General features: G+C 55.3%; 1 protein-coding gene across 1 annotated transcript in view; it reads left to right on the top strand.

Moving 5' to 3' along the window:
* Positions 1-14722, top strand: part of NUP210 (nucleoporin 210) — a 103346-nt gene that overhangs the window by 23755 nt on the left and 64869 nt on the right. The window contains exons 4-8 of the mRNA XM_068558107.1: positions 1215-1311; positions 4106-4256; positions 7507-7639; positions 12327-12485; positions 13047-13115. Of these exons, the coding sequence (XP_068414208.1) occupies positions 1215-1311; positions 4106-4256; positions 7507-7639; positions 12327-12485; positions 13047-13115 (609 nt within the window). The remainder of the gene's footprint in view (positions 1-1214; positions 1312-4105; positions 4257-7506; positions 7640-12326; positions 12486-13046; positions 13116-14722) is intronic.

Below are 14722 nucleotides of genomic sequence, written 5' to 3'. Positions count from 1 at the left end.
GTAACCACTGAAATGGATGAACACAGGGTTTCCTGTCGCCATTTTCCAGGTTAAGAGACCCAAGGAGGCCTCCCCCAGCCTCGGTCTCCTCGTCCTCAGAAGGCCGTGGTGAACCGTACTTGCCCCTGAGCTGGCTGGCACCCCCCAGGCACCTCGCTGGGGGCACTTTCTCCTTTCGATCTTCTCAACAGCCCTGAGACCTCAGAGGTGGGGTGTGGCCTGACTCTAAAAGCTCTGCCCTTTGCACTGAAGAAAGAGCTTTCCTAGGCCCCAGATGCTCTGTTTTGGGAGCTGGCCAGGCAGGAATGTAGATGATGGAGGTGGAGTGGGTGTGGGCGATAGGGTGTGGTGGGGAGTGGGGCAAACCAGCTGGAGAGGCTGAGCCAGCCTCTCGTCGCCAGAGGGAGCAGGGCCCGTACAGCTGGGTCTTCAGACTTTTGAACTTGGAAGTTGGATATGTAGTATACTGCATTTCTTAATTTGAAATGATGGGAGCCAGTTAAAAAATGTAAAATCAACATCACCTGGGGAAAAAGCAAACCACAGTTCCCAGCAGATCAGGCCTTTGAGCCCCCAGTTTTCATCTCCTGCCCTGTTCCCGGGTGTCTGCATAGCACCAGGTGTTGCACTTACCCTGAGAAGATGTTTACGGAGGGTTTCAGACCCACCCTGAGTCCTGCTCCTCCGGGAACGGTCGGCCAGTCACGTGCCAGGCTCCACGTGTTCTGGCGTCTGGTCCAAGGCATGCGGACGGCAGCCAGGGCTTCAGAGCCGAGGCCGGCTGTGCGAGCGTCCACCTCCTCCACCCGGGACTTGGGGTCTCGGCCGAGGGACAGGGATGGGCACATGAAACCAGACGGCCTGGGTTCCTTTCCCAGCACAGGGAGGTGGTGAGGGGGAGTGAGTGACAGTCTCAAGAACCACCATCTAAACTATAAAGCACTTACCCACGTGAGGGGTGATGGGTGCGCATAGGCAGGAGGTACAGCGGGAAGGACACGGTTCCCCCCGAGAGGCCGGGGCTCACGCCGGCTCAGCCCTCACGGTCACGTGACCCTGATCCTTTAAGCCTCGTTTCCCCTCCCTCCCTCCCTGCTAAATGGAGGCTGGAGGCTGCAGGCAGTGCCACCTGCTCTGCAGGGGCTGGTGCATCTCCCCTCCCCCTGGCACCAGGGGGTTAACTCGGGTGCGCCCCTCTCCTCCTGCTCCTACAGGAAACACGTTCAGCACCCTGGCCGGGCTGGTCTTTGACTGGATGATCGTGAAGGACACAGAGGCCGACGGGTACTCAGACACCCACAACGCGCTCCGGTAAGAGGCGCCTGCCTTGGAAGGGAGGCGGGAAGGGGGTTGTCGCTCGGCTCCGTGTGGGCTGGGGACTTCCATCATCATCATCCCCGTCCTCATCCCCCTCGGCTCACACGGTTGTGCGGGAACCTTGCTGCTTGTGCAGCCGACGGGGGTGTGTTCTGTGGGACTCCGTCGAGGAGGCTGGGCTGTCCAGCTGCAGAAGAGAAAGCTTGTCCCAGACAATGGGAGCTGTCCCAGGGTGCAGGCGAGGGGTGGGGTGCGGCCCCACTGCGGGTGAGCTAACGGGGAGACAGTTCCGGCTGGGGTGACCTTCCTGCAGTGACCTCTTCCAGGCGCAGGAGGCTGCCTTCCCCAGCACGGGGGTGGAGGTGGGCCTGCAGGCGGACTCCTTGTGAGACGGACTCGTTACCCATCTTGACTCAGCCGGTCCCCCCAACAGCCGTGTGGCTTCTGTAACACTGTCCACGTGCCTTAGGTTGGTAAGGGGCGGAGCTGGAACTTGAACTCAGATCTGTATAGATTCTCACAGTGCAGTGTGGTAGCCATGAGCCCTATCCTGGCTGTTTAAATTTAGACTAGGTACAGTGGAAAATTCAGATCCTTGGTGCACTGGCCACGTGTCAAGGGCTCGTTAGCTGTGTGGCTGGTGTTACCACATACTGGACAGGGCAGACGTGGAGCATTTCCATCACAGAAGGTTCTGCTGGCCAGTGCTGGTGCAGACCCAAGGTCTGGGCTAATATCCCCTGCTATGCTGCATTGCCTCATGCTGTATTGTAAAAATGTTAAAGAGTATAGTCCCTTTTGGGGGAGGAAGACTTATTTTTTTAAAAACTTTGCAGCAATTTTTAGCCTACAGAAAAGTTGCAAGCGTAGTACAGAAAGTGGATTCCCCGAACCATCTGAGAGCAAGTGCCACCCTGGTGCCCGTAACCCCCAGTTATTTTAATGTGCATTTACTACCTCTGAGGACGTTTTCCTGCACATCGACAAGACGGTCATCACAGTTAGGGAATTAACACTGATGCCCGCAGTCACCAGACCTCGTTCCAGTTTTGCCAGTTTATCCCAATTGTATCCTTTGTAGCAGAACATGCCCCCCAGGGTCACCTGCCGCATGTTGTCCTGTCTCTCCTAGTCTCCGTCCGCGTGGGAGAGTTTCTCGGTCCTTCTCTGACTTTTGGGACGTTGCACTCATGAAGACGGTAGTCCAGTTATTTTACAGACCTTCCCCCATTTCGGGTTTATCTGACTTTCCTCCTGATTAGACCCAGAGTTCTGCATCTTTGCAGGAACATCACAGAGGCGAGGTTCCGTATTCTCCTTGCGTCGTATCGTGATTTTGTTGGTCCATCAATGATTTTGTTCGCTGTCATCACTTGGGTAGGGTGGGGTCTGCCAGGTGCCCTGCTCTGAAGTCACTTTCTTACTCCCTTGCAACTGATAAGTACTTTGTGGGGAGTTACAAGTCTGGCCTTTTGTTTACACCTTCAGAAGTCCAGCTCAGGGTTCCAGGACACATCCAGACTCAGCTCACGGCCATTTCCACGGCGGGCACCCTCATGCCCTGACGCTGTGCAAGCCGGGTTGCCCTCCTGGGTCAGAGCTCTTTGGGGGCTGGGCTGTCAGCCCCTGTCTCTGGTTGAGCTGTGGAATTTCTGGGGTCTCAGTAAGCCGGGAATGTGGGCTTTAGGTCCAAGAGACCTGCATTCCGGTCCTGGCCTTGTGATGTCCTGCCTGTGGCCGTCATCAAAGACTGTGACCACCTGAGCACCAGCTTCCTCCTGCAGCAGATGGAGGTGTCACTGTGCCCACCTCTGAGGGTGGCAGGGTGGGCGAGCACGTTGACGGGGGTGAGGGCCCCTCTCTGGGCCCGGCACATACTAGATGTTCAGGGGATGCTGGTTGCCTGCCCCGCTTCGCGCCACCAGGCTTGTTTCCTGCCCTGACGGCCCCCGGAGCTTCCAAGCACCCAGTACGTAAGCCGAATGCTGACCGAAGTCCAAGGTGCTAAGGGGTGCTGGAACCAGAGTGTCCTGGATTTTCATAAAATACAGCGTGTGACACCTCGTAAAACTGGGCAAGGAAATAAATCACTGTGTAGTATAGCACCCGGCAGATCTTGGGGAGAATGAAAGCGTGTCCAACTGACTGCTCTCATTCGGGTGGAACGGGGGGCTTATCTGTAAATCGCAGGCTGCCAGGGAGAGACTCAGGCTGGCCCCGCTTACCAGCCCGTGCTCTGGGGGTCCCACCCCTCCCTTCTCCCCACAGCCTAACCCCAGGGAAGGTAGGACTTGATGTGATTCCCTATTCCGAACACTTGAGGGCGTGGTCATTGAACCATTTCCCAGATGCAGGAGCTGGCCAAGGAAGGGGGCTGGGACGCGTGGGGAGCCCTGGAGAGCCCTGGCTGGGCCTGTGGTCCTGGGCCTGCTCTCAGCTTCCGTGAGCCTCACCTTTCACGTCTGTGAGACCAAAACATTTCGACTAAGTGGGCGGTCTTCAAATTTCAGTGCCTGCCTTTTATCATAATCACATTGGGGTTTTTATAAAATGCAGATCCCCAGGTTTCGTGCAGACCAAGGGCCGGGCCAGGGCCGAGAATCTGCCTGTTTCACAGGGACGTTGGCAATTCTGATGTAGGACATTTCAGGGACAGGTTTCTAGGCAGCACCGACTAGGTCAGCACCACTTACATGGGGTCTGGCACCACGCAGAGGAGCTTCGGAGAGTGAGTGTGTGAGGTTCCTGGGTTCCACGCATCAGGTCTGACCGCACGTTCCTTTTCCAGCATCCTGACTTTTTTGGAGTCCACGTACATCCCTCCCTCCTACATCTCAGAGATGGAGAAGGCGGCCAAGCAGGGGGACACCATCTTGGTGTCCGGGATGAAGACGGGGAGTTCCAAGCTGAAGGCACGCATCCAGGAGGCCGTGTACAAGGTGGGCGCAGGCGGGCACCTGCGCTCCGGGGCGGGATCTGGACGACTGGTTCCCTCACATATTTAGTAGCAGAGAGGAGATGCCCTACCGCGAACGGTGTCTGGTGTGAGCCACGGCTTAGGAACAGGTGGCCGGGGCACCAGAGCCGCCACCTCTACAGTCACAAGGCATCTTCTCGCCTCAATTTCCAGGGAGGTCCGGAAGCAGTGGAGTTGGCATCAACTAGCTTATCTTCAGTGAGCTCCACTGTCCTGCTGTAGAGACACATCCGAGCCTTTGGAACTCCCAGGGTCCGCCAGCCATTTCACCCTGTGCCCCACCTTGAGCCCTGACACTGGTTGCCTGGTCCCACGTGTGTAGGGCTCGGACTCCAGAACCCACCCTCCCCACGTCGTCTGGCCTCACCAGCACCTGCTTCTCCATCAAAGCCGCATTTTGGGAGTGGAGGCGGGGCAGGGGCAGAAAGGACAGCGAGAAGTAGGTTTAGCCAAGGCCTGGTTCCTTCCCGGTTTTTGTGGGCTCAGGTCTGCCCTGCCTGGGCCTCCTTTTGTGCTGCAGACCTGGGGTCTTCCTCTTGTTTGCCTGGTTCCTGGAGCCCAAGCAGGAAGTTTGCGGTACATCTGCTGATTAATTTCTAAAGTGACAGATGAGAATTCACTCTCTTCAGCGGTTTAGCCGTAGTTTGGGAATCCTGGAGGGTTTTGGAAACGTGAGGCAGCCATGTCCGGGGCAGTCCTGCAACGTGCCTGGGATTACAGTTAGTATTTGGGAAGTTTGTCTCCTTGTGTCCTGGGCACCATGGGGGCACAGGGCTGGGCTGGGACCGGGCCCCCGCTGAGCTGCAAAGGCGGCCTTGTCCTGCCTGTGGAAAGCACCCACCTCAGAGCCCGGCCCAAGGTGGGTGCTCTGTGTGGTGGTTTTTTCTTTTTTAATGTATCAAAGATACTATTTAACTTATTGGGTTTTTTCTATTGAGGTATAGTTGACATACAACATTATAGTAGTTTCAGGTGTACAACATAATGATTCTATATTTGTATATATTGCAGAATGATCATAATAAGTCTAGTTAACATTTGTCACTATATGTAGTTACAGAGTATATTTTTTTTGTGATGGCAACTTTTAAGATCTATGCCATTAGCAACTTTCAAATTTGCAATACAGTATTGTTAATTATAGTCCCCATGCTATACAGGATGTCCCAGGGCTTATTTATTTTATAACTGGAAGTTGGTACTTTTTGACCCTCTTCACCCATTTTGCCCACCCCCTTTTTGCCAACCACTAATCTGTTCTCTGTGTCTGTGAGCTTGGGTGTTTTGTTGTGTTTTTTAGATTCCACATGTAAGTGAGACCATATGTTATTTGTCTTTCTCTGTCCCGAAGGGGAGGATCTCAGTCAGCACCTAGATCCAGATCCAGACTGGTTAGAAGCCAGACTCTCAGACAACAGCTTTTTTTTTTTTTCTAATTAATTTTTTTCCCCGATTTTAACTTATTATTTATTTATTTATTTATTTATTTTTTGGGCCACGTCGGGTCTTCGTTGCGGCGCACAGGCTTCTCTCTCGTTGTGGCGTGCGGGTTTTCTCTTCTCTAGTTGCGGCGCGCGGGTTCCAGAGCACGTGGGCTCTGTACTTTGGGCACACAGGCTCTCTAGTTGAGGCACACGGGCTTAGTTGCCCCGCGGCATGTGGGATCTTAGTTCCCTGACCGGGGATCGAACCCGCGTCCCCTGCATTGGAAGGTGGATTCTTTAGCACTGGACCACCAGGGAAGTCCCCAGACGACAGCTTTTAAAGGACACACATATGTACAGTCCTCTGGGGTTGCGAGCAGAGCCTCCCTGGCCCCCAGAGCCAGAGGATCTGGCGGTGTCTCCTGGGCGGCAGTCAAAGAATCGGGGCTCCAGACAAGGGTGCAGGCTCCTTTCTGGGAGACGCCATGAGCTGTAGTGAGGCAATGGGGGGGTACAAAGATAATGTCCCCAGCCTACGTTCCCCGAGAGCCCCTCTGTAGACCCTACACGTGACAACCCTGAAACCTGCCCTCCAGGCCAAAGCCTCTTTCCTGCAGGTAGGCCTCTTCCACCTGATGGCGGCGGTGGGGGGGGGGCGCTGTCAGTCAGCTGTGTGTGCAGTGTCGGGGGTCGTAGCCCAAGCGCTGTCTCTGATTTGACGGTCCTGTGGGGCCCAAGGGCCCCCAGGGCCAGGTGATCCAGGGGCATCCCCTGGGCGGCAGCCGCGAAACCCAGGGTACCAGGTGTAAGAGCTGGGGTCCTAGAGACGTATAAGAGCCCCCCTCCTAGAGATGCCGGTGCTCTGGAGTGGGGCAGAGGGAGGGCATGAAGGTATGTCCCCCCAACCCCCAAGGCCTCAGGAAGGGTTTACTGTCAGCCCTTAGATGTGTGTTTAATTAGAAGCCGCCCCTCAGGTGCAGCCGTGATGATTAGCTAATGGGCCTCTTTCCAGAAAGATCGGGTTTCTCTGCTGTGCCTTGGGGCTGGTAGCTGATTAAGAACTCTTTCTCCGTTGGTTCCGGTCCTGCGGGACCCAAGAGCCCATGGCTGGGCACCAGAGATGGGCATGGAGACACGTTCTCTGGCAGCAGCTGCCAGAGTCAGGGCACCAGAGGGGGGTATATACTCCTTTCTGTAAGAAACAGGCACGCCCAAGTGAGGAGAGGGGCTGTGACGGTGCCCTCGCCACCCCCGTTCCTGAGAGCCCTCTGTGGGCCCCTCTGCGCAGGCAGATAAGCCTCTTTCTCAGAAAGCCCGGCGTGTGTCGGTCTGCTATCTGTGCAGTGCCCTAGGGGTGGTGTCCCGCCAAGAATATTCTCTCCAATCGTCACAGTCCTGTGGGACGCAGGAGTACGGCCCCCAGCACGGGCCTTTGGGGCTTTTGTGGGTGGAGCCCCTGGGCCCCTAGTGGCCTCTGTATCCATAGCCATCACTCCTGGCTCCTCACTTTTCTTTCTGTTTACTTCTTACTATTTAAAATTGAGCTACAACCTACATACTGTAAAGTGATGTGCTCGGTATACTTTGGCAATGACCTCTAAATGGCTGCCTGCTGTACCACAGGGCTCCCCTGGGGTTCTGGGGTGTCCAAAGGTGCTGTCTTGTGTTCTCACTCTAACCTCCCCGTGCCCACATGAACAGACTGAAAAGTTCCAAAGACCTTTTCTCTTGCTCACACTGACCCATACTCCGGGCTCACCTCACCTTTTCTCTCTTCCTCATGCTAAGAACGTCCGCCCCGCAGAGGTCAGGCTGCTGATTTTGGAGAACATCCTTCTGAACCCAGCTTATGACGTCTACCTCATGGTGGGGACATCCATCCGCTACAAGGTGCAGAAGATCAGGCAAGGAAAGATTACAGGTGGGTCACCAGCTCAGCTTGGTACTCATGGCAACTGCTCCCCTTTTTTATCGTGGTGAAATAGGCATAACATAAAATTTACCATTTTAACTATTTTTAAGTGTTAACTTTAGTGACGTTGATTACATTCACATTTCGTGCAACCATCACCACCATCCATTGCCAGAATTTTCTCATGTTCCCAAACTGAAACCCTGTGCCCATAAAACACTGACTCCCTATCCCCCTTCCCCAGACCCTGACTACCACCCTTGTACTTTCTGTTCCTATGAATCTGACTGTTCTCGGGACCTCGTATAAGTGGAATCATGTAGTATTTGTCCCTTTGTGTCTGGCTTATTTCACTGAGCAGAATGTCCTCAAGGTTCATCCATGTGGTAGCAGGTGTCAGAATGTCCTTCCTTTTCATGGCCAAATAACATTCCATTGTCTGTATAGACCACGTTTTAGACACTCAGCCATTGATGGACACTTGGTTTGCTTCCACCTCTTGGCTGTTGTAAATAGTGCTACTATGAACATAGTGTGTAAATATCTCTTCGAGACCCTGCTTTCCATCTTTTTGGGTTTATATCCCTTTGTTTTAAGAATGTCCGAAGCCATGAGCTTCACGTTGGACTGGGTTTTGCCAGTGGGTCTGCCACTGACTGCTGGGCAGCCTTGGCAAGACACCGCTCCTTTTTGGGCCTCAGTTTCTCTATTGGAGCCCTCGAGGCCTTTCTGCCTGTGCTGAGGGCAGAATGAATTAATGGACGTGGATTTTTTCTGGAAATTCTAAAGTGCCGCGTACATGTGATGCATTTTCAGTGGTGAGTGTTCTTAATGCAGCACCAAGCCTCCTAAGAATTATTATCGTTATCATCTCTTTGTTTAGTTTGCACACATTTCTTGGTCAGAGCACAGGTCATCTAGTATCTCGGGTACAAGAGTGTCCCATTCTAGGCCCGAGCGCTTGGACGCATGTCTGGGCAGGTGCTTCCCCCAGGTTGCTGGCTGCTCTGTCTGTAATACAGGGCATCAGTTAAGAAGCGGGTAGGTGCTTCAGCAGCCAAGCAGCCTGGGCTTGGTCCACAGTTGGGTCTGAAAGTCTGAAGGCAGTGGGTCTGGTCAGTCATTACTGTGTGGCAGGGCGCTGCACCCCGGGGGAGGCCTCAGAGCCGAGGACAGGCCCCTCCTTCCCCGAGGCCCGGTTCTCTCCCACACGGGGTGCCCTGCTGAAGGGCAGTAGACTGGGAGTCCCAGGCCTCCCCGTGTGCTGGGCGTGCAGTGTCTGGCTCTTTTGCACCTGTCAACATGCAGGCGGGTTGTGTACGAAGCTGGGCTGGGGGTCCTGGCCAGAGCCTGGCGTGCACCGCAGACTTTAGGGAAGCAGAGTCTAAAAGTAAAGGGACGGACCTGGGTGTGGCTTTCTGAGACTCTTCAAGGGGAGATGGCTCAGCGGTGGTGTTCTCAGGACCCTGTCCCTGCATCCTCAGGAGGAATGCAGTGGAGACAAGTTGAAAGGCCAGAGGGCATCCACAGGGGCCTCTCAGAAATACCCTCTCCACCGGCGCACTGTCTCGAACACATTGTGGCCTGATGGAGACAGTCTGGAACATCTGACCGTCGTGAGAGTTTCCTAGGTGTTGTGCTTTTCACATTATGACCCAACAACTCTGTGAGGTGGGCTTCATTAATACCCTGTTTTACGGACGAAGAAACTGAGGCACAGAATGCCTGATAGTCACAAAGCTGTCGGGTCCTTGGCCTTAATCACTCCTGCAGGGTCGAGTGGTCCTGGGCCCCAGAGGAGCACAAGAAGGGCTTTCTGTTCTCCCAGGGCAGGGCGCGTGGCCCCTTTGTGAGGGCAGATGAGGGCGGGGAGCTGTGCCCCCACCAGGGAGGTTAGAGGGGATTTAATAAAGAGGGATTCAGAGCTCACCCTTTGGTGCATGGCCCAGATGGACAGCACATCCCAAGACACCCAGAGAACTTTGGGGTTTGCTCACTGACCTACGGTAGAAGTCAAAAGAATGGGGCACGTGAAAGATACCCCCGGACAGGAAGTAGTTAAGCTGCCTCTCTTGCATCTGTGTGATAATGAGATGGAAAGCGCCTCCAAAAATAAACACACCTACGTGACTGATGGTATCGGGTGCCACAGGGCTGGAGTGGATTCCAGACAGATGCTCTGGGGGCACAGATGGGGGAGGAGCCAGCAAAGGTCCACCGAGAACAAGACATCCGGGTGGAAGTTCACTGTCCATTTGTTTTGATGGGTTGTGTTGTGTTTTTTTGTTTTTTTTTAAATTGAGATACAATTCACATCACTGTCATTTTTAACTGGCTGCTAGACAGGAAAGTCAGGGGATGACATCATTGCAGGGAACATGAATTTTGGCAAGCCCCTGTCTTGCACGGCATCCCGCAGAAGGTTCAGAGAATTACAGGTGAGAGGGCAGTTACCCCAAATTAGTTCTTCATATTTTCTTTCAGTCTTTCGTCCTTAAAAGTGTAATGTTGCTTCTTGCCTTCCATATTTTTATTTCCCGACGTCTGCCTGCCTGCCGTTAAGTAGTGGCTTCCTTTCTCTCGGGCCCGTTTACGGAGTCCCTACTCTGTACTGCGGGCACTGCTGGGGGGCTGCAGTGGTCAGGGGGCTGCCCGGGTTCCTCCCGCCTGGAGCTCCAGTGATGACCTGCAGACACCCCCCCCCAGTGGGGCAGGCGAGGGAAGAGAGGGGCCTGGAGGAGGGGTGTCTGTGAGGCCATGGGCAGCGTTCCCAGCACGGAGAGGGGGCACAGCCTTCTCCCCTCGCTCCTTGGTGCCTGGTGCTGGCGTTGCAGATGCGCCCGGCCCAGTAACCAACCTATTAGACAGAACAAGATGTGGGGAGGACGAGCTGGCTGAGGGAATCGATGTCTGAAAAGAACCCGGGTGACGGGAATGCTGGAAATTACTGGGATAAATTGTGCTGAGGTTGGAAAAAGGACGGGTGTGGGACAGGGGTTCCTGCATCCAAGACTCAGCTGGTAAAGGACCCATCGCACCCTGAGCCGTGGCCTCCCAGAGCGAGTGCATGCTGGGCTGCCTGATGGGCTGGGCTCGGAGGCAGGGCAGTGGGCTCCTTGTCATCTTGGGCTCGGACCCACCGCCCCCGGAGCTCCATGGTCCTCCCTGGACCCTGCATGGGGTGGGAGTGGGGGGTTCTGACAATCAGAAGCACATCTGGGGGGTCAGCCAGGGTCGGGAGGGGTCAGAGACCGGGTCTCCTAGGAGAACGTGGGCCTCCTGGCCATGGAAGGGCAGCCTACAGGATGACCCGTTTACCCTCAGCGGGTGACAGCAGGGCCGGATTGGGGCCCCAGGAGCAGCCTTCCTCTGCCTGTGGACAGACGGGGACCTTTCACATCCGCAAAGGCTTCCTTGTTCAGTGCCTCTGAGAAGTAGTGAGGTCCTGCAATACAAGAGGTGTTGAAGGGGTCCGCCAGACAAGCCCTCCTCTTCATCGCCTTCGGGCTTTGTAAATAGGGTTACATCATGTGGTGCAAGATCCATCCAGAGTCGGTCTATTTATTTCCTAAAAGGGCCTTTTTCATTTGCAGAATGTTAAACAAGGGAGGACGCTAGTGCCTCCTGAAGCAGCACCGAGCAATGCTGCTCTCGTTACCTTATTATTTTATTATGACGTGTATCCTTGATGCACCGCTGCTGTGTTCTGATCACTGGGTACATCGTCTACAAGAGTCTCAGCCCAGCATGGCTGGGCTTCCCCATCAGAGACCAGGAAGTGGGTTATGTGGACTGGAGGGGCTTCTCAGTTGCAGCAAGAGTCAGAATCCCCTGCAGGGCCTGTGCAAATGCAGAGCGCTGGCTGCCCCGCACCCCTCCTCCCCCATCCCCCGAGTTTGGTTCAGCAGGTCTGGGATGGGACCAGTTATCTGCAGTTTCCCAGGTGATGCTGATGGTCCAGGGAACACACTTTGAGAACCCTCTGTTCCAGGGCAAATTCTTGGGGACTTATTGGAACACACAACAGATACCCTAGGACAAGAGATGGGCAAGTTGACCCCCCCCACCTTTCAGAATTCCTGGGAGTTTTGAAGGATGTTCTAGCTGAAACTCCTCCAGGATCCTTGTCCTGGGCGCCTCCCATGGCAGCCCCTGCCTGGGACCCAGTGGTGAGCAGGGAAGCTGTCTGTGGTCCCTGCATCCTGTCCCTCTCTCATGCAAGAGGGCTGGAACGGGGCCACATACGCAGGCACAGTGAGTGGGTTATTTGGAATCCCCCAGAGGACCCCTAGGTCCAGTGAGCCCCACCCTGGGCCCCTCGCTGCAGAAGCAGAGTTCACTTGCTTCCGTGATGAACAGAAAAGGGTCTGATGTTGGTATCCTGCCAGCAGCTGGCAGTTTGAGTCACAGGCTGTGCTTAATTTAAAAAAAAAAAAAGCTGCTCATGGCATCCACAAAAAAGTGATTGCCTCTGAAAATTCATGGAGAGTGTCAGCTTTGTCCACAGGCATGGAGAATAATATTAAAATTTAAAGCACTGAAAAAAAATTAAGCAAAAAAAAAAAAAAAATCAAGCAGCTGTACTGACAGCAAGGTCCAGGGATTGGGGTGGGGGAGGGAGGTGACACTGACTTTTAACGTTTCCTGTCTTTGCTCTCTCTCCCCGCTTTGTTCTTCTTTGTTTCTGGGTGGCCAGAACTCTCAATGCCCTCCGATCAGTACGAGCTACAGCTTCAGAACAACGTCTGGGGCCCCGAGGGAGACCCGGGCCGGCCCGTGGCGGTCTTGGCCCAGGACACATCGTTGGTCACCGCGGTGCAGCTGGGACAGAGCAACCTGGTCCTCGGCCACAGGAGTATCCTTTTCCCGGGCAGCGCGCACGCATCTGCGTATCCTGCACAGGAGACGTGCTGTTTGGAAGTCAAGTCACTTTTCCCCCTGAAAGCTTGGCGAGGCTAAAAATTGCCCCGTTTTCCCTCAAGGTCTGAAAATCAGAAAGGACCAAAATCTCACCCCAGCTGAGCGGAATCGCTCACCTCTGGGGAGACTTGCTGCAGAGGTTTTGAGGTGAGGGGCGGTGGCCAGAGAGGAGCCCCAACCCCGCCTCCGGAACCTTCTCTGGTCTCATCTGAGGGCCCTGGCCGAGGCTGTTTCCACACCAGCGTGTGGGTTGTCATGTGTCCCCAACTTGTTCGCATGCCCCGGCTGGTCTCCAGGGTCCTTGCAGAGGGCCCCCTTTTGGAGTGGAGGAAGTGCCCTGTGGCCGCTGATTCTGCAAAAGGCTGTGCTGTGCGTGGCCTCAGGCGGGGACCTTCCCATCCCTTCTTTTCCCCACGTGATGTTGATGATAACGAAGCCACGGGAGCCAAGCCGACACCTGCCAGCTGGTTTATTTGTTCCTTAATTCAGAATCCAGGTATCCGCATGCAGGGTGCTTCCCGGTTACCCAATAGCACCATCTACGTGGTGGAACCTGGGTACCTGGGTGAGTGTGGGCATCCTGGGTCGTTTGTGATTACAGGAGTTAAAAAGTCAAATGAAAGTAACAGCCCCCCAGGAACTGCTTCACTCTGGCCAGCTCTGCCAGCGGGGAGGCCCGGGACATCAGTGCCACCCTGCCCTTCCCGGGGCTGCCCCCCCAGCCCTTCCCCTGTCTGTGCACAGAATAAGCAGAGGGTAGACCAAGGTCGGCTGGTGGCCAGCTCTGCAGGGAGAGAAAGAGGATAGGGTAGAGTGGGGGAGGGCTCTGTCTTCTGGTTTTATACCAGGGCTCTGCCCAGACCTCACCATGGCTATGGACGTTTGGAAGATGCCTTGGCGGAAAAGAGGGGGAGGCTTGAGGCCGAGAGAGAAGGGGAGGAGTCCACAGCCACGGAGGACCCGCACGGGCACAGCCAGGGCCCAGGAGCTGCCGTAGAGACGCCCCCTGGAAAGATGTCTGGATGTACGTGTTACCTGGGCCTGAGCCGCCTCACCTGTTGGGCGCCCTGAGGTGGTTCGGGTGAGAGAGCTGTTGGCTGATGCCCAGCGGCCCCTGGTCCTCTTGTTGGCTGCTGAGTGAGGCTGCTGTTGGGTGAGACCCACGCTGGCATGTAGTGGCCTTGGGCAGGGGGCCCTGTGTGTCTTGGGAGCTCCATCCGCTCAGAATCCTTGGTACCTTCTGTCTGTCTGGCACGTGCGGGGCACTGGAGTCTGGAGGAGGGAAGTGGGGGCCTTGTGCTTGGTTTTGCAGGGAGAGACCGCTGCAAACAGACGGTGACAGGACAGTGGTAAAGAGTTAGTAAACGTGAGTGCCACGGAAGGGCTTGTGGGAGATGGTACTCGAGGCAGGCCTTTTCTCAGACGCTGCTCTTGTGCGGGTTCGTTATCCTGGCAGAGGCACAGCTCAGGCGATGGCTTGGAGGTGGGAAGCACGTGGCGTTGCAGGGGTCAGCCAGCAGCTGGCGGCATCGAGTGTGGGAACAGAGCTGGAGGCCTGGGAGGGCAGGGCCGGCTCACAGGGAGAGCGCTCAGAGTGTAGACCTACTGTGGATTCAGGGGGTAGACTCTCTGTGGATTCAGGGTGTAGACTCACGGTGGATTCAGGGTGTAGACTCACTGTGGATTCAGAGTGTGTGCCTACTGTGGATTCAGAGCGTAGACTCACAGTGGATTCAGGCTGTAGGCTGTCTGTGGATTCAGGCTGTAGACTCACTATGGATTCAGGGTGTAGACCTACTGTGCACTCAGAGCGTAGACCTACTGTGGGTTCAGAGTGCAGACTCACTGTGGATTCAGAGCATGGATCTACCATAGATTCAGAGCACAGACTCACAGTGGACTCAGAGTGTAGACCTACTGTGGGTTCAGAGTGTAGGCTCACTGTGGGTCAGAGCCACCGTGGACAGGGTCAAGTTTGAATGGGCCCTGGAGCAGCCAGTGGGGAATGTTTGGTCCTGGTGCATCTGAGGTCAGCTCAGGTTCTGAGGGCCCAGGCCTGATGTGGGCATTGGATCTCACCGTCACGCACAGCTGGTTCCTCCCCGGAGGAGTGCAGAGGAGCGGCCTTGGGGCCCCGGTGCTGACCAGGCCTGGTGCCATCCTCTCCCTCAG

The sequence above is a fragment of the Eschrichtius robustus genome, chromosome 12 (assembly GCF_028021215.1).
Source record: "Eschrichtius robustus isolate mEscRob2 chromosome 12, mEscRob2.pri, whole genome shotgun sequence".
NCBI lineage: Eukaryota > Metazoa > Chordata > Mammalia > Artiodactyla > Eschrichtiidae > Eschrichtius > Eschrichtius robustus.
Note: the sequence above shows the minus strand (reverse complement) of the source record. Positions and strands in the feature narration are given on the sequence as shown.